Genomic DNA, 20,102 nt, shown 5'->3' with positions numbered 1-20,102 from the left:
ATTCACTGAGTCAGGATTAACGAGGAAAGTACCAATGATAGGCAAGCAGCTGCCTTTATAATACAGGATTAGAACAATGCAATTACAATAAGAATTAGAAAAAATCAACTTCCTCAAAAGGTTCTGTAATGAATGAATTGCATTTCTCTGTTCTTAATTGTGGTACTTAAACAGGAAAACTCTGTACAGCACAGGCGGGTTTTTTTGTTGTTGTAATAACACTTGATCAACAGTGTGTCTAATAAGAGAGTATGCCAACTACAATGACAGCAACTGTTATATTGATAAATTTAATACTGTGCTATACTGAAAACCTTCAGGCTTGCTTTTATATTAGAGCTATCTATGCTAGCCACATAGATGAATGCTTCAACTTTGTGATTAAATATTTATTTGTTACTCTTCTGCAGTTGCTTATTTAGCCAGTTTCTTTAAACAACCTTAAAATTATATTGAATTTCTAGAAAACATTGTTTCCCTTTACATTATCTCCACTCATTTTATGTGATATTCTTTAACATCTGAGAAGTAATTTTAGTTTCTAAATCAGTATATATCAGATACACTTTGACTTTACATCCTGTTGTAACTGTGTACCCTGCAGTTGCATTAACTGGTATCATTTAAAAGTTGGTAGAATTAATAGTCCCATCTTGTGCAGTGCCAAGTACATGGCTAGTACATTGCAAAGTAAAGTTCTGATCACCTCTTCGTAGGAGTTTCCTTTAAAATTTCTGACTTACAAGTAAACTCATTAAAGAGGAACAGCTTTGTAATAAAAGAAAGCCAGGCAGCATTCTAAATTGAAGCATTAGACTACTGTCATTCCTTAACTTTAAAGTAGTAAATAATTGTGGCAAAATAAGTCTTCAAAATTATCACTCTATGCAAATAAGTAGTCTGGAATTTCTCAGACACTCCTGTTCTCAATTCCAACTTTTAAAGTCCTTTCACTTTGCTATTCTCTTCTAACTTCAAAGATCCACCTTCTATAATAGTCTATTTAAAAATTTCTGTGTGTGCTGCTTATCTAAAACTTTGGAAGTATATGCAACCCTCTGTGCCTGGATTTTCAAAAGATAATATTTCACAAAGGCAATCAAGAGACAACTCTGAAAACTGTGATGAAATACGTGGATGCTGGAATACAGCTGAGCTTTGGTACTTCAAAAATCCAGCAGTATTTTCTTGGGAATTAGTATTAATATGGAAATATTTGAAAGTTATGTCCTTTATGCTATACAAAGCTATAATCACAGTACCTTTTGATAATACATGGTAATATTAATACAGGCTTGCTTTATAAGACTTAGGTATGTGTTTTACCTAATAGCAGTTGAGGAATATTTTACGTCTCTACTGCAGGTAAAAAGTATATAGTATAACACTGGTATTTAGATTATCCTGGGTATTGTTTGGCTAAAAAGCTGGGCTAGCATGTGTTTCTAACAATATTTTGACATTAAAAGCTCCAAGAAAGCTCTTTTTGGTGAGGGCAGTTGATAACTTTTCATTCATAATTAGCTCATAGAGAACCGGGAGACATTTCAGGGAAATTGAACTGTCAGTGGGTAGAAACAAGCATTTGACCTCATCACATTGAGTGGGGCCCATCATAATTTGTTCATTTGGTGCCCATCAGCCCAGCCTCATCTCTCATACAGCACCTCGCTGACCTTCCCTCTCCAATTCCACTCAGTTCAGCTTTAATTATGACTCTGCAGACCCGAAGAAATATTGCAGCTTGCTCTCAAAAACCCTGAACTGCCACTCACCAAAAGATTGGTTTTTAACAGGTAATAAATGCCCAAAGGAAATGGTGCTGTGTCCCACACAGAGTAAAGCAGGGGGGTTTTATTATTTTTGAGGTTTTCCTGCCTTTCAATTGTCACTTTCCCAGTGAAGATTTTATTTCATATGGAGAGTAGTAGACCAGCTCCAGTACCATAGGAATGGTTTGAGGTTGGCATTTTTACTGATTTTTTGCAACCTAAAAGGAAGTTTTACTTGATCAGCTAACCCAGAATTGTATAAAAGTAGCTGGATATTTTTTAAAAACTGAAAATATCTTTAAAAAACCTGCTTTTTTTGTTTTTAAATGATTGTTGATGAAAAGCTCCAAAACTTAGTCTGAAACCTGGAAACTGGTGTGATAAGGAAATAAACTGAGATTATCTTATTACTGCTGGCAAATTTTACTGAAATGTTGATCATAACATGAATAATTTTAACTGTGTGATACCTGCAGAGGAGTTGTGGTTTGCCAGCTTACTGGCAAGTATTTAACAGTTTTGCAAAGTACACTATTAGAAAGCACAATATGCATGGGAAGAAAAATACAAATTGCTAATTTTTAAATGGGTACTTCCATCTTCAGAAAATGTTCCCATAAATTTCTGAGCAAATAAAAATATTCAAAACTACAGGACTAGAGAGTGTATCCTTGTGGTGAATGTTAAACTGTCAGCAGGATTTTCAGGTCATTTGACAAAAAGGATACAGGTGCAGTAGCTAGCAGTGAAGGTGACTGCTAGTTTCATCAATCACTTTACCTTTCTTTAAGTTGATACATAATGGACCCCTTCAATCAGCTTCCTTGTTCTTTGTCAGTTGTTTAGGAAGAAGAAAAAAGAGGGTGGAAGGGTTGGACTTCAGAGTCAAGGTTATGAAATGAATTGTTACTTATTTACACAGGGTAAGGAGGATAAGTCAGTGTGAGAAGGGGCCCTTCATAAAATGTCGAGTTTGTCAATGGGTGATAATATGCAGTTTGAAGCTTCGTGCAGACCTTGAACAGTGACAGTAGTTGTCAAAGCAGTGATTCTGAACCAGAATTTAAAATTAAGACATTGTTTAGTGACAGAGACACGACATGTGCCAGAAAATGTGCTAATCAGTGTTCACTTTATTTTCAGAGGGTAACAGTAAATGATGATCCTATGACAAAGTTTAACTGCAAAAGCAGAATTATAATAGAAATAGAATGTGAATTTATACAGCACCTAGAAGGCTGTCGATACCATTTTCTTGTGTAACATATATTAACTATGCTTAACAGTCAGTTCAACATCATTACAACTGTATACCTAATACATTGCGCTTTTTTATGGTTCAGCAAGGGTTATTTTTTTGTTAAACCAGTCCATGTGATAGCTGTTTAACAAGTTATGGTATTTCATATTTGTTTGCTCGGTATTATACGTAAAACTGATAAAGTAGAAAACAGTTTTCTGATGTTAAGACTTTTGCATGTCATCTGCAGCATAGCACTATGAGAATATGGTGGATATTCTGAGGATTATACATCAGGGTAGGAATTAAAATTTGGAGCTCTTGGCTAGAAACTAATAAAAATACAACTCTACATATTCTCTGCCTTCAAAGATTCATGATATTGTAGCATATATTTTTTAGAAGCCTCTTTCCTTCAGCTAGGCCTACAGAATACGCACGGAGGTTTTTTGTATGACTGAATATAGTTTTGGGGTTTTGTATTTTTGTAGTGAGGAATGACACTCAAAAACCATAGGGATCCTTTATAATTTTAAATTTTGTCATTTCTTCATTCAGAATGCGTAGAGAATCTGCTGAAAACTCCTTATTGAAGCTCCCCTTCATCCTCAGAGGGGGGACAGCTTAAGGAGTGAGCTGTGTGTCTCAAAGTGGTGGTGAGGTCTCAAAGCTTTTCTAAGTATATGAATCACTGCCTGTGAATACAGCTAATGATTTCACATACCAGGATGTTGTGATAGGCATAAGTTGCTTTTGTTTACCTTCTTTCTTGATTGGTCTGTGCTTAACTGAAGCTTGGATTGCACAAAAAGCAGAACTTCAGAGCAATATAAAGGGAAGCCTAAGATGTCACCAGAAGATACTTTGCTGATCAGGATCAAAATTTGCCCTAATATACAGTTCCACATATATCTAACCATCCTGAGGGTCTATAAGCCTTGAAATTAAATTCTACTTGTTAAATACAGATGAAAGTAGGAGTAAATGCTTTATAACTAACATAATGTCTTAATTCCTGAAACTTTGTTAGTGATGATTTTTTTTAGCTTGGCACATTTGAAAAAGTAAGTAACCAGGTCTCGGTTGATGCATGTAAAGACTCCATCTTGTCACTTTTTCTTGAAAAGTCATCATCACATGGAATGACACACCTGATATTCAAATTATAATACTGGGATTTTGTCCCTAAATTTTAAGAATAACTTAAAACTTTTTTTGGAAAATAAATATCTTACTGAAAGTAACAGCTGTGTAAGGGGCTAACTCAACCTGTTGAGAGGTGTTACTGCTGTTAGGGCATATCATTCCAACCATGGACAGTTGTATATTGCCATGTGACTTGCAGGCTAGCAGTACAAAATAAGTGAAAGGCAATAGCATTGCAGCTGTTAAAGTAGGGTGACTTGGGATCTTTCAAATTATGTCAATACAGACAAATTTTAATGTAATCTAAAAGTTCTTGCTAACAGTTGCAGGAAGGTGGAATACCCTCCATTGCCTGCCTCCAAACCTGTGTTAAGGTTGTTTTTTACAAAGTTGGTAAGTGATGTGCCACTGTTTTCTGATACTAGAATCATTTAGAAATGTTTTCAGTTGTCTTATGCCATGGAGTCTGGAGTGTACTGGAGAGACAGATGACTTTGAAAACGCTGTTGAACAATGGTGTGACTAAATCCAGTATCATCAGAGATGAGTGTTAAAAAGCTTTCTTCAGTGGCAGACTTCCATCTTATTTCTGTGTGCTTTTCTTCTAATGACTTGTTGAACAGTGCCTTATATCAAGACTAAAAAAAGCATTTCTAGAATGCTCCTGAATTAGTTTTGGCTGCTGTGCAGTTGTTGAAAGTTTTCATTTTGAACTTCTGTTCACTTGGATTAGGGAACATTTCCATCTTCTGGTCCATAGCATCTGTGTTCTTGATTTGAAGATGCCAGAAGAATTGGAGGAAGATACATAACGTGACAGCTGTAAAATAGATCTTTTAATTGTATAATGCAGTTCAGGAATTCATGGCTGTAAAAGGTTTGTGTACAAATTTTTACTATTACTAGTGCAACACCAGCAGCATTACAACATATGCTTACTATGGTAATAATAAATTTCAAGTATTGTCAAATACATTTATGTTAGAAGTTGCTTTAAAATGCAGTAAGTTTTAATAAATGATCACTCACAGTCTTCCTGCTGCTACGTTTGTGCTCAGTTGAGTAACAATCTTTGTATTTAGATGACAGTAGCAGAAATACTCCGTATTAGTTAGTACTCAGGTAATTTCAAAAGCAGATGAGAAAATATTACCTGCCTAATTGCCTTCAGTAGTCAGCTGAGGGGCTTAACTATGGCCACAGCTACTGTGTAAAGCAGCATGCTTACATTCAGGTTCTCTGTACCATAGAGCCTTTATTAGAAATATCCATAGCATGAGGGTTTTTGTTTGTGGTAGGCTGTGCATATTGTTGCTCACATTACTCAGAGCTGTGTGTGGATGGGATTGCGTGGTATTTCTCCTTAATGAGTGTGAAAAGAAGTGTCATCACGGAGGCTGAGTAAGTTACCTGATGCAGCAAATTTTGTATCCAAGTCCAAAATAAGAACTATGCTTTTGAATTTTTAATTTAAACAAAGAAACTGAAGGTAACTGGTTATAAATAAACCCTTGTCCCTTAATAGGCTACAAACTGTATCAGATGGTAGGGGTTTTTTTGTTCTTTTAAAGGCCAAAAAGTGAAGCTTAAGGAAAACAACACAGAAAAGCTGTGGGTTTAGTAATGATCTCATGTCAACTGTAATTTTTGCAAACTAAGGAACATGGAGGTTTTTTTACACTAAAACTTCTATAAAATAAAATAAAATTTAGGGAAAATTGGCACATCAACATCATGTGTAAGAGATGTATTGTAGTACATGCAGAGATTCTGCACCCACATTGAGGAGGTGCTGTGTAAGTGCATATGTGCAGCAGGTTCGTTGCTGATGTAGGATTTTTGTCCTTGCAGGTGAGTTGCTGTGCATTAAGATCATCCTGATAGAAGCCAAAATAACATGTTGCATTCTTCAACAATATAGTAACCAAGGTTCGAACGTGGTTGTATTAAGCCAGCAAAGACGTAATTTACATTTTAACATTCATAAATACCTGTGCTGAATTTCAAATATATTGTATAACAGGCTGAGTTCACTTTGACTTGTAGGTGATACCTTGTAGTTAAGTGTTCCAATTTATGTTATACACTTATCCTGACATAGGAGACCTTTTCTAGGGGAAAGTTTGAACTATAGGTGCTTCAGGTTGGAAGAAAACAATATGCAGAGTTGTTACAGTATAACCCTAACTGTAAAATTATATGATAGCCAGTAGGGTTCAGTATGTTTTCACTCCAGAGGTCTCTAGAGTACTGGCTATTTGCCAAAATCAAAGTAATATATCAGAAACCATTTGGAGGGACTTCTTTGAAGTCATTTAGACTCAATGCCAGAACCTATATTAATCCCTCTCAGCAGCATCCGCCTATTTCAAATTCATAATTAGGACACAAGGTGAGGCTGCCACTTTATTCTGGTTTTCTAACTCTTAAACTACTTCAGGTAATCCTCAGATTTTCCAGTTAGGTGATGGGTGGAAGGGTTGAATCACTAAATTGAAGTAAATTACTTGTTCATCTGTTAGGAGAATGCCTTTTTCTTGAAACACCTGATGACTGTTGCAAAAGAGTTTAAAATATCATGGTGCTTGATGAAAGTCACACACATGTGTCAGCCACCAGACCATCTGCTTTTCACTTTGTTGAAGCATGCGTAGGACAGAATAATAGTAAGTCTTGAGGTGTCCCATGCACAGATACAAATTGCACTATTTTTTTTGGTCACCATTATTTTAGAAGTTGAAACCTGGATTGGGATACTGTTTAAGCATTTGAGTGTAGGAATTTTCTGCAAATGCAGTTAAAAGAAAATTCTCCCTTAGTACCTGTTTAAGCCCTTCCACTGGGGATCTCAGAGTGCCCTGTGGGAAAGAATGTACACTCCTGCATTTATACCAAGGTTTGTGGCTTGTAATTATGACACTGATTTCAGCCCTTTCCTTTGTATTTGTGTAATAGCCCTGACTTAATAATGAGAATATTCCTATTTTGTTGCTACTGAAATTTTCTTGTGTGGCTTTTTAAAAGATTTCACTAATATTTTCATTGCATTATTCATGTGTTTAATTTTGCTTAGCCGAAGGAAAAGGCAAAGATGCCAAATCTCAAACAAAACCGTGTGTTGTTGTAATACAGAGCTTTAAGCTTTATTCTACATACGAAATGCAATCTGTCTCACTGGCCCCCAGTTACATATGAAATATAAACCAAATGCACACACAATTTTAAAAATGCTTGATTAATCTGGTATGGGAGTAACAGAGTTTTCTGCTGTTCATGAACTCCAGGTTAAGGCCTAATTCTGCTTCCTTTATATCATGTAGTCATTTTTATGCTCTAAGAGCAATACTTCTTAGTGATACAGAGTTACTGGAAATTTGTCTAGTTGGTTATATTTTATAGATAGAAAAAATCTAAGGGACATTAAATATTAGGAAAAGGATAATTTAATACTATGGAAGATTTTGATCATATCTAGATTCACAGATTATATTAAACACACTACTTTTACTATAAAGATGGTTTTATACCTGTTTGAGACCATACAAATATTAGAGTAAAAAAAGGCAGAGAAAAGGATTAATTTTTGCAGCCTAACAGAGACAGATTATGGGCAATAATAATACAAGTGTTTGAGATTCATCTCTGTGTGATTTAAAAATCAGTAGGAGTTACTTGGGGTTTTATTTTTATTTTCCTTGCAACTTTTCAGAGACAAAACTATTATTCTGTCAATGTTGAAATCAGCAAGAATGTTTGGAACTAACTTTCTAAGGTCTGGAATTGTCTGAAACCAATATTGTTTTAAAGATGTGAGCCTTGGTATGCTAATTTCCAATTAGCATTATTGACATATTAATCATTTAGGGAAGTGTACAGCCTAAAAGTTGGTGACAATGCAAAAAGAAGGGAGTTAGGATGTATTAGAAATAACTGAAGGACTTTCTAGCAGATGCAGCTTTTAGAAGGTGTTTAGTAGATGTAGAGCAGTTAAATCTGCTGCTGGTGGAAAGTTATTTTATGTATTTTCCAGGATTTGACATGATGTCCTAAAGTGTCTGTATGTCAAGTTAAATTAGTCCAAATTGAATCTTGGTATCCTGTTGCTTTTCTAGACTGCAGAAAATATGATTGAGCTTGCTTGCTTGTTTGGTTTCCGTGCCCCCTATCAGAGGGATGCTGTTCTTAGTTTGGCAATCCATTAGTACGACTTAAGTATGCACTAATGTTGGGATTTGCTACAACCTCTTGAAATAGTGCAGAGTAGGATGTTGGCATTCTTTCTGCAATTCTTTGTTTGCTTTTTATTACATCTTTTTATGAATTACTCATTGATTTTTGTAAAAGCTGTGTATTACCTTGAGACTATGAGTAGTATATAATTGGTGATGGAGGAAAAGATCATGAATATACTGTTTCCTGCCAGTAGTTGTCTGTCTTTTGTTTGTCTGGTTCTCCATCTTTCTCCTAATACTACAAAATTATAGTTAAGTTGCCCTCATAGCTTCAGTTGAAAGATCATGTAAATGTGGCTGGGCTATGTGATAGCCCTTCTCTTAGCTGTTGCGGAGTTGCTGGAGCATAGCCTTACAGTGAGTGTAAGAGAGGATATAGCTCTCACAGCTCAGTAGGTATTCTTGGATTATGTCATGGATATTGCCAATAGGAGGGCAGTAGAAGGTCTACTTAGATTAAATGATTCAGTCCACTGCTTTAACAGAATGTAAATTAGAGGAATAGAACTATAGTTATCATCATTCCTGGAAGCAAATATTTTTTCCAATGATACATGTTTTATCCAAACATACGCATTTCTGAATCAGGATCAAAAATTAATCTGTGTTTATTATTACAGCATTATTAAACCAAGGAGCAAATACAAAAGAAAAAAGACAACAGACATAATTTTGTGCTCAATAATAATAATTATAATACAATACTTTATATAGGAAAGTCTGTCCAGCTCTGTTTTCTGTAGTAGGTTTAATAAACCCTGTAGTGCTTTTTATTTTAAATGATTACAGAAAATATTTTTTTGTATTAACTTAAGCTTAGTTATTAAGGCCTTAGCTGGCAAAAAGAAGCACGTGCAGAGGATTCAGTGGTTTGTAACTAGTCAGTTCTATTGTGATAAAGCAAGCCAAAACTACTTTCAGTGATCTTGCACTTTTCCCTTTACATCATTAATGAGTGGGGGACTTTTGAGGCAAAATCCTAATGTTGCCTTTTGTGTTCTTTCACAAGAAGTAGTTTAAAAATGCTTTCAGCTTCTTTTATGGTCATTATGGTTAGAATGGGGGCCAGTCTGACTCATACCAATACAGTGTTCCCATATGATATCACTGTGGAGTCCTTACATTGACTTTTAATTCATGCTGGCTTTCAGTCGAAATGGGATGGGAGGACAAGTCTGTATTTTATTTTTTTTATTTCTGTAATCTAAACAGCTGTATAAAAAAAAAAGTTTAGCAAGTTTAATCTTAATAATCTTCACCCAAAAAAAGCAGACACGCTATGTCATAAAATAACTATTAGTGACTAGTTTGTATCCTATAAATCTAACTTGAGTTGATAATATGGTCCATTACCAGCTAACTGCACAGAGTATTTTTCATTTTACACTCTTCAGTTACTTTTTAGTGAAGTGTTAAAAAATATGAAGCTTTTCTCCTCTCTAAAATTGCACACTGTCTGTCTGTTATTAGGGAGATAACAGCTCTTATAAATGTTTCAGTAAGCGTTAAGTAGACAGTTATGTGCACTCTCATTCCACGCTTATTTGCTTACTGTAATAAACTGATAAAATATGTGTGGTTTGTCTCTGTGTATCTGCAGGCATCATGAGTCACATAGATTTCCTTTAGAAATAATGTTGTGTCTGCAGAATTGATTGGTTATTTTCATAAACCATCCAAAGGTACACAAACGACTACTATTATTTAAACATATGCTGTATGAGATTTGTAGGAGATTATCTGCTGGTTACTAGATGCTGCTTGTTCTATTAACTCTGTGGAGGATTATTTTAACCCCAGAGTGATTGCAGGTATGCCCTATGGGTGTCTTTAAGTATTGTAACGGTGTACATTACGAATTCTAGAATTAAAAAAAAAACACGCTGTTTACTAGACTGATGCAACCATTAAATAAGACTACATTACAGTCACACCAGTCTCTGCCAGCTCAAAACCCTGCTAGCAAGTAGAGGACTTGAGAATTCTCATTTTCCAGAACTAAATTCCTTTGTTCGGCATATATACATTGTATTTATTTCTAGTACTGCCACATTAAAGGCCATTGAAAATTAGTGTTCTACAGGAAGGAAGATGTTTTAAACATAATGTCATTATTCTGACTGTCCTTTGCCTATCTGTTGCTCTGTATAGTATGATATTGAAAATAAAAAGTGAATGGGCTCATGAGTGAAATTAAGACTGAAACATGATCAGTGACACTGAAGGGGGCATAGGTTAAAATCACTAAAAATCACAGGAAGGTTTCAGACGTGTAGGGGGATTTTTGCTGTATGTGTATGCATATTTATCTAAATCTTGAACTTTGGACTACTAACTTTTTGTGTGTTCATTGCTATTAATGAACAGTATTAAAACCAGCTATATGTCAGCACACAAACTAGTGTACTTCAGATTGCTTGTTTTAACATGATTAGAACAAGCTTGTTAATGAAATATGGGTGAACCATTTCATGAAAAACTTATGTATGTACAGCTCAAATTGAATTAAACATGAAAAGTTAAAAAGTAAGTGTAAACTTAAAAATGAGATTTAAATTACATCTTAAAACCTAAGTTTTATTATTTCAGCAATGGTTTAGGTAATAGGTACTAGTCTGACCCTGCTAATAACCTTTTACGGCTATTGTATTTCTATGTAACAATAAGATATTTATTATTTGAAGTACCTCCTTTCTTATTTCCTGACAACGGAGTTGTTTTTAGAGAGTTTGACCTTGCCAGTTATTTATAGAAATCTAAGCAGATTATTAATCTGTTTAAGTTTGGGGTTTGTATTCAAAGATGTTACGAATTTTCAGGAACTGTGGAGGTCCATACCATTCGTACTTTTTCCATTCAGTTTGCATTAGCAGGAAGTCTGGTCCTGGGATGTCACCGTACTCATTATTTTATAAATATAATTCAAAGGCAAGCTACATAAAGTAGCCCTAATCATATATTTATGCATGTAAAATGGCATTGGAGTAAGAAGATGTCTGGTTGTTACGGATTTTGTAAAATTTCACTGTATTGTGTTCTTGGACAAAAATATTAGATATTTTCATGCTTGTCAGAGATCAGTAATTGGACTGAAAAAAAATACTCCATTTGAAAATACGGTGTCTGTATTCTTCAAGTGGTATTGCTACTATTATTTGAAGAGGGACAGAAGTCTAAGTACTTGGCTGTATGTTGTATTGTAAACAGCTGTATTTTCTTCTGATCATACAGGAAAACTAAAAATGTCATTGAGAACATTACATTAGCTTTTTAGGGGGAAGATGATGTCTGAACTTCACCAGTTTACTTTAAAGTGTTAACAAATTGTACAGATTCGAAGTTGGGGTTGTGGAGTTTCCTCACTTCAGATGTATTCTGAAGCTGCCTTTACTCTTCACACTGAAGGTTATGGGTAGCTCATTCATTTGTTTCTAAAAAAGCTGATACCCAAGTTTTTGTGTATTAGAGAAAGAAACACTAGCTAAAAAGTTGGAAGTGAATTATATGGAATTTTTTGCAGAAGTGTTTAGTCACATCCTATATGTGATACTCTAATTACAGTCACATAGTGGTGAGTTTCAAGGGGATGTGAAGCCTTTCTGCATTTTTTCCTTCATTATTTGTCTGTCATTTGGTATGATGTGTGAAACTTAATGCACTCCAAAGCCACCTCCGAGTACACACACACTCATTTCCTTGTGTAGTTTTTTTTCAGCTTTCATCAATGAAGTGCTCACCCTTCTAAACTTTTATTAGTTGGTCTTTACATCTACTCATTGGAGGTGATGGATATTACTAGCCTGGCTTTACGGTTCAGAAACTGGTGCTCAGAGATGAAGATGAAGTTTGTTATGTGCTTGCTAACTTCTGAAGTTTTTCCACAGGATTCTTTACAGTCTTTAAGTTTCTAGATATTCTCCCATTTCTGTAACACCTTGTGGGTTTAAATCCCACCTCTTACCATCTTATATTATTCTTAAGTGTTCACTATGTCAGCCCCCCCCTGTTAAATGGCAGTCAGGAAAACATAGCAACTTCTAAGAGTTTTGCAGCGAAGGAAAGATAAAAGCCCATTCTCCTTGAACAGCTGCTTGGAGTCTTGAACATCCTTCTATGTGCAGTTGTCTGTTTCACTTAGTAAGACATTCAGAGCTATGGGTAGGGCAAGAGAAGGTGGATGCTCATCAATGGAAACATAAACAGATATAACCAACAGATGAAGTTCAGTAGCTCATAGTGCATTGACCAGGCAAATGGGTTTTTCATGCTGAGCATTTGGTCTTTTTCAGCCTCCATGTTGTGTTTATGTGGTGTTACTTTTCATGTAATTTCCTAGCTTTTCCGTAACACTTGCTCGAAGAATTCAAATTCACTATTCTGCAGTTTTCTGCACATTCCTTACTATTGCACTTTTGAGCTCATGCTTATGGATTTCCTTAGCAGCAGCATCTTCTGGGAATTTGTTTACACACTGAATGTCTTTTATTCATGCTGCTTCTTCGGGACAGAATGGACCCAAACATCCCTGGGATTTCTCTTACTGCTTGCTGGCAGCAAGACTATTAAAAAAGTGGCAGCATCCTTCTGCTCCATAGAAATGTGTTTTTATACTTTACCGGTGTAATTGTTAAGCAACATTTTTGTGGTTTTAACAAGAGAAGACAACAATTTCTCAGTATACTTTCACAGTATGCAGTGTGTTTGGCGTCACCCTTGAGTTCTGATGCATAGAATGGAAAGAGACTTCTTGTTGGAAACTGTAATTGTTTTAACTGTAACTCTTAAAAAAACCTCTGACAAACTAATGGATAATTGTAGAGTTAAAATACTGAAAACAGATTTCTAATGGAAAGTAAGGCAAATACAGCAAAGTTAAAGCTGCTGTTTCTCAGCAGCAGAAATGTTATTTTTAGATCTGTTATCTGATATCTATTACTGCAGTTTGTTTATGGATTTGAATATGTCCTTACATGTTTCTAGTTCACTAAAATTCCAACTAGGAAGCAGGCACTCTAGCTGAGTGAAAATTGTAATATTTAATCACTCTCTAATCTGTTCTTCCCTTACAAAATTCACCAACTGTTGTTTTATACTTAACAGGTCGCTACCCAAGTCTCTATGCCAACAAAAACACATGAACTGCTTCATCGAATGAGTGGAAAAGGATTAGCAGCTAATTATCACTTCTCAAGACAGCCAGGGATCTTTGGTGATTGTATGGTATCTGTGCAAGTGACAGTAACAAATACAACTGATCAGAAAATAGAGAATATTCACATTGAGGAGAAGAAATTACCTCCAGGCATGAGGATGCATGAATTCAGTCCAATAGGTAATTCTATCCTATCTTTAAAAATAAAAATTAAGAATCTTAATATTTTGTCAGGTTTCAAATACAAGAAGGTGGTTTTGTGTAGTCATACGTATACTCATATATATGTATGTGTGCACACATATACGTATGTATCTGTACATAAACACACACCCATGCAATATCTTTTCTTAGATAATCTGATTTTAACAAAAATTTGATTCAGCTTTCCCCATACTTGTAATTAACTTTGAAAATAATGCCTTAGATCAGAAGTTCTGTGCCTGAAAGCTTACCTGCTTGTTCAGATTCCGTTTGATACAATAAAATGTTTGTGTCTAACTTTGATTCTCTTACAGCCTTAGTCCAGGATGGCTATAACAGGCTGCTATTAAGAATAAGGTTTTGATTTATATATTAGTAATTATTTTCTTTCCAAGATTTATAGAACATTTGTAGTTGTACTATTTTTTTGGTGGCTTAGAGCATTCTCTTTGTTTCCCTTTTGAACTTCTGGCAGCGGAGTGGAAGTGTAAGTTTTAGTCTAGTTTGCATCTACCATATTTCCACAAAGGGTGGCTTCTTAGACTAGGTAGAAAGCAGTGTGTAGTCAGCCCTAACCGAAATTGTTTTACTTTCTGACCTCTGATCGACATGATTTTTACTGAATTTCTGTTAGTGGAAGAGACTAGAAAACCTGAGAAAGAACACCGATCGTAGCAACTTTTACTCAAGGGTAGTACCTGTGCACACAACCTGCTTTCTTTTCTCAGCAGTTCTTTGTTTTTGGACATTGTGGTATAGGCAGGAAGAACAAAAGTGTCTCTTATTTCATAACATCAATTGACATGATCCTTTTTGACACAATCTCCTGTGTTTCAGATGCATTTTTTCTCCTTTAATGAGCTACGTTATTATGTGAACCCATATCACATTAGAAGAACACAGAAACCAGTTCTTAAAGCACAACAATGAAGTATTCTTTGTTTTCAGTAGTTAAAAAGATGTTTGGTATTAAATTGCTGTGTGCTGTTGAAATACATATTTTTTTAACATCGAATAGGTTGTACAGATTTACACCAGATAGCTACAAAAGCAATTGTACAATGCTATAGTTTATTTTAAAGTTAAATTTTTTGAACTATTTGCTTTTTGAAAATCATACTTTATCAAGACAGTTGCTTTTACGAAAGATACTGATTTTTGTGTTAAGTGACCTCTTTGGTGTTTATTCCTCAAGATAAGAAGTCCAGCAGAGTTCTGATACCAAGTTAGTTTTGACCATCAACCTTATTTTAAATCCCTCCCTTTAAACATTTAAAGAAATAAAGTCACAAAGGCTTACAAGCAGAAAACTAGTAATACTGTAAATCAGATCAGATGATACTGTATTCACAATAACAGTCAGTGAACCGTAGTTTTCACTTCTCTCATGTAATAAACATGAAAAAAACTGGAATTTATAAGTTATCCAGTCAAGGCTTCCTGAGTTCCATAAAACAGTCCTACCCTTTAAAGTATTTATCTGTCCAAGACAGACATTACTGTGGTGTCTGTCCTGTGAAGCTGTTCATTTCTTCTGCAGAAAATAAGCTATATATCATCTGTAGTTCCTTCCAAAAATGTTGCTTTTCTTGCTCGACTGCAAATTTTCTGTATTCTTTGTCACTTTATCTAGAACTCAGTTTATACGCTCTGTTCTTCTTATTACCTTCTGTGTTTCCAACATTTTGAATACGCTTTCTATAATGTGCCCAGTGGAACCAGCAGAAGAATTGTCAGTGTAGACAGGTATTCCTGCTGGAGTACAAGTCTAGTTTTGCCTCCATCACTGCAATTACTGTTGGCAATTGTCCTGATTTTGCCAGCAGATATAGGCCAAATTACTTAACCTAAGTCCCTATGTGCAGTATTTTCTTGTTGGCTAGGTACCTTTGAAAGCCTTTTTGAAAACATTAAGCTCAAAGACTTTGGTAAATTTTAGTCTGAATTTGAGTTGGAGCCTGTAATCTTTCGATGCTTTACACAGACTTCTTGAAATACTTTGGTTTCTGTTCATTCCCTAGCATTAGTTTAGTCTTTGGACTAACCATACTAATTATCACATTTGGCTCTTTTTCCATTACTGTGTGTATTAATGTAAGTTTTATTACTAATTCTTCTGGTTTACTATTTTATTAACTAAATTTGCAAACAGGTGTTACTGAAAAGGGTATCTCAGTGCTGGCTCTGTACACAAGTAAAGGGATGTAACTTCAGCATATTTTTTTCTGTAACTTTCCTAGCTTGTCTAACACAGATCCTTATTTTGTTGATGGTAACACTATAAGATTGAAATGGCAACATTTCATGTGCACCGCCTGTGAAGAGGGGGTATCTAAAGTCACTGAAACATGCAAGTGTGAGATTTGCATGATAGCTACTTGAAATAAAACTACAAGTGTTGGCTCTTTTTTATGGAGCTTGTTTTTTAATAAAGGTTTTCTTACTACTTGAAGTTTGGGAGTTTACATCTGGGGTCTTCTGTTGCTTTGCATGTGTACTTTACCTGTTCAAAATTATTTTATGTAGAGTGCCTTGAGCCTGCAGGATCCATTACCGTTTCGATGGGTATTGACTTCTGTGATTCTACGCAGACAGCCAGTTTCCAGTTATGGTGAGTTCTTGGGAAGGGAGGGTAATTTTTTGCTCTTGGAGGCAAAAGTAGTGTATATTGGAAGTTTACTTGGCAGTAGCAGTCTTGGTGTTTATTAAATATTAAAAGAACTGGACAACAATTCACAACGTGATGTATACCCAAGATGTTTTCAGAGGAGTAAGACCTAATTAGTGTTCAGGTTTACTATTACAAGGATTATCAGTCTTCCACATTTTTTTAGCACTTGTTTCTTAAACCACAGATTTGATGGCAAGTACAAATCTAGGTTTGAAGTCACATGGGTAAGTTCAAAAACTTTTTGACAGATTGTGTTTGGGAGGTCCTGATTTTCTTTTGGTGTAAATGATTCCAAGCAGAAGCATGATTAACTCCTCCTCTGATTTAGAATTATTTCTATATTACTTTGTTCCTGAGCTTTATTTTTACTTTTTCCCCCTCTTCTTGGGATTCTTCTTAATAGCACTACCATGAAGGGAGCAGTCAATCTGACTAGACTGCTGAACTGTTTTGTGTGTATTCTTCCTTGTAAGAAATCGCAAGTTAAAAAAGCACATAGTGTGGGCAGTTTTATTACCTTGAGTGCTTATTATGGCTGTTTGTGATCTATGTAACATGACTGCATGAAAACAACCCCAAAATTCCTTAGCCGAAGCAGCTTATTCCTCATGCTGTAGGTTCTGTTAAATTATTAGAGAGAGAATGAAAACAAGTAACTAGCTGGCCAGCTAGATTTTGTCTCGTATACTTGATTTACGCCTCTTTTGCTCATTATTGGCACATTAAAGATCCTTCTTTGAATGAGTTCCTGTTGCATTCTAGGCTAGCAAGGAACCTGTTCAACCAGTGAGAACTCTGTTATAAACTAGCATTTGAAACCAAGGAAAATTTGTAGTAGCAGTGTCCAAATGTTAGGAATGAACAGGTGGGGGAAGCTAGAGACCTTTTAAGAGCTATTCAGCCTTATAGTCTTTGATACTATGCAAAGGCACTAAAAACAAAAAAGGCACTAAAAAAAAAAAAACCAAAAAATTTTTTTACATGTTTTGAAATGGTTTTTGGCATATTTTGTTGCAAGAAGCACTACTTTCTATATTCTGCACAAAAAAGGATATTGGATAGACATTCATGTTGCCGCATTACAGTTTAGGGGAAGCCCTTTGAGAAAGTTCTGTTCCCCTTTCTTGAATACTGTAGAAATTTCAGTGTACTGCTACTAAGCACAGCATCCACAACTTAAAAGTTTATTAAAGATAGTGGGGAAATCTTATTAGTAGAGATGTACCCAAGGGACATCAAAAGAACCACTGCTAAAATAAGATTTCTTGTTCTAGAGGCAAGGAGGGTTTACTATTGAATTCTATTTTTCCATTCCTCAAACCTTTTCCTGTACAAAGGATGCTCATGTGTAGTCATTTTAAACATAATTATACCTGCAGAAAGATGGCTGCAGTCTGTAGTTTATGCACATCACGTTGTTGTAGCTAGTCTGTAAGCAGCTTGCTGGAATTTGGAAACAGCTTTGGACTGTTGAGTGATGCTAGGCTTGTTTGGAAAGGGAAGTTCCCTTCTAGGCAATGCAGTTTCAGAATTGCTTCAGAGTGATAGGCTTTCTTTCCCTAAATGTATGGGGGGGGGGTTGTTAAATAAAATATGCTCAGTTCATCAAGCAGGAACTTCTTTTTTTTTTTAAATAGCAGGTTTTTTTCTTTCAAGTACATATTTTCAGTATACTAATGATTTGATTCCAAACTTACAACATTTATTGCTAAGAATCTTAGCAGTGATGAGGATAAGCAATGTAGCATAACACATTGATTTTATGCAGATCATCACCTTTATGTTTTGGGAGGTCTGCTGTATTAGTGATATATAAAAACTGATTACTTTCTCCAACATGGCCTAGTAATTGTTTATTATTTTCCTATTAGACAAACAAGACAGATCAATATTCCTGAACACCAACCAGACTATGAGTAACATCACTGTAAATAGATTTGCCTCAGACCTCAGTGGTGTGTTCATTTTAATGATTTGGACAATGTGAGTCCAATGACAAAGCTCAAGCTAAGTTTAAAATTAAATTAAGAATGGGAATTGCTTACTTTGTTCCTTTGCTAATTGGTAGGGCCTTGTCTCTTTGACACTAGCTTTTAGAAGATGGTATAAAAATATATAAAATGTTCTTTGTTAATGCAGTTTGCTATTTTATTTAAAACTGGTATTGTTCAAAATCCTACTGATGTTCAGTATCATTGGAGAAATTGTGCAGTGTGATGTTTTGGGGGCAATGTCTCAGACAAATCAGCTGCAGCCTTTTAACTTGTCATACTTCTTAAAAAGCTTTTATCCAAAAGGAAGAATGACTTGTAGAAGTTTGTCAAAATTTAGTTTAAGTACTGTGTACACAAAGGTGTCAGTACTCTTGGATTACCTGCAAAGGTATCTTTATGAAATACATTGTCAGTTACTTTGCATTTTTGTTAGGATGTTCAGCAGAATAGTGTTCCTGATCATAATCATTTTCTTTACGTTGTTCTAAGAGGAGCACTTTGTCTTGCATCAAATGTAATTGATCCTGAAGCAGTGTAATCACAATTACTCACTTTCTTAATTGGCCTGCCCAAAATCAGAAAATGGAAACCGATCGGCAGTGTTTAAATCAATAGCTTTGTAGTAAAGCTTGTGGGGGTAGGGACATAGTGGTAATGGGTAGATCAATTGGTCTTAGATGCCAATCATGGACTGTGTGTTTTGCATAGCAAACACTGCCTTTCTGCTTGGGGATGTGCTGTTGTACTAGTGGTTCAATAAATACAGATTGTATAAAAAAACCTAACGTGAGTAATAAAATACTTAGATCTCTTTCTGAATTTGGTATACAAGTCAAGGACAATGAAGGAGAAACTTCCTTATAGAGGGAGGTTCAAAGGGCTAAGCTTTGAAAGACCTCCTTTGTAAATACTATTTTTACTAAGCGAAGCTTACCTAGATAACACATCTAATTAAAAAGAGGTCAAACGCCTTAACTTGAAAACTGTGCCTAATGCATTTATTTAGAATGTGTATTAGGATGCTTACAATGTGTACTCCTAAGAACATCCTTTCATTGCAGTCTTTCTTTTGCCATCTCCTTGCAGAGGCATACTATTTTAGCCACACTGGTGGTCTGCAGAATAGAATAATGTCTGTCAAGGGGAAAGTTAAGAGAGGAATAAATGGAGGAACTTGGTCTTCTATAGTTTTTTGTGAGCCTTACTGTTTCATTTTGGGTTACTTTGTTCAGATTCTGCAAGCAGGATCTACACACCTTAGAAGTATAAAGCAATTTGTTATTGGCTAACTCACATGCAAGGGAGTCCGGTAGCTTGTTGAATCCTGGCTAAGCATTAGTATATTCACCATCCCGTAAGAAACCTCAGTCTTTACTGGCAGGTGGACATCAATGAGCAGAGGAAAGGTTGCAACAGATCTTCATTTTACAAACTGACTGCAGTACTCCACTGACTGTGGACTTTTTTTCTTTTTCATTGTCATACTTTTATATATTTCCACATCAGTGTGGTTTTTTTGAATGCTCAAGCTCCTAGTAATCACCATCTTAACAATCTTACCATTGTTTCTTATTTTATTATCTTGCATGTCTCTACTTTTCAGGTACTCTCAAGTCTTTCTTACAGTTTACCAGTTTCCTTAGATGTCTGAACAAAGATTTGGGAACTTCGCCGTGTCAGAATTTGGCCTT

The 20,102-nt window shown here is 35.4% G+C and overlaps 1 protein-coding gene across 6 annotated transcripts in view; it reads left to right on the top strand.

Annotated features, from left to right (window-relative positions):
* Nucleotides 1-20,102, top strand: part of AP3B1 (adaptor related protein complex 3 subunit beta 1) — a 162,833-nt gene that overhangs the window by 117,145 nt on the left and 25,586 nt on the right. For all 6 annotated transcript variants that reach the window (XM_056324410.1, XM_056324407.1, XM_056324409.1 and 3 more), the window contains exons 23-24: nucleotides 13,491-13,722; nucleotides 16,273-16,357. In XM_056324410.1, the coding sequence (XP_056180385.1) occupies nucleotides 13,491-13,722; nucleotides 16,273-16,357 (317 nt within the window). The remainder of the gene's footprint in view (nucleotides 1-13,490; nucleotides 13,723-16,272; nucleotides 16,358-20,102) is intronic.

Source organism: Falco biarmicus, chromosome Z (genome assembly GCF_023638135.1).
Source record: "Falco biarmicus isolate bFalBia1 chromosome Z, bFalBia1.pri, whole genome shotgun sequence".
NCBI lineage: Eukaryota > Metazoa > Chordata > Aves > Falconiformes > Falconidae > Falco > Falco biarmicus.
The sequence above is the reverse complement of the archived record's forward strand: the minus strand, read 5'-3'. Positions and strand labels throughout refer to the sequence as shown.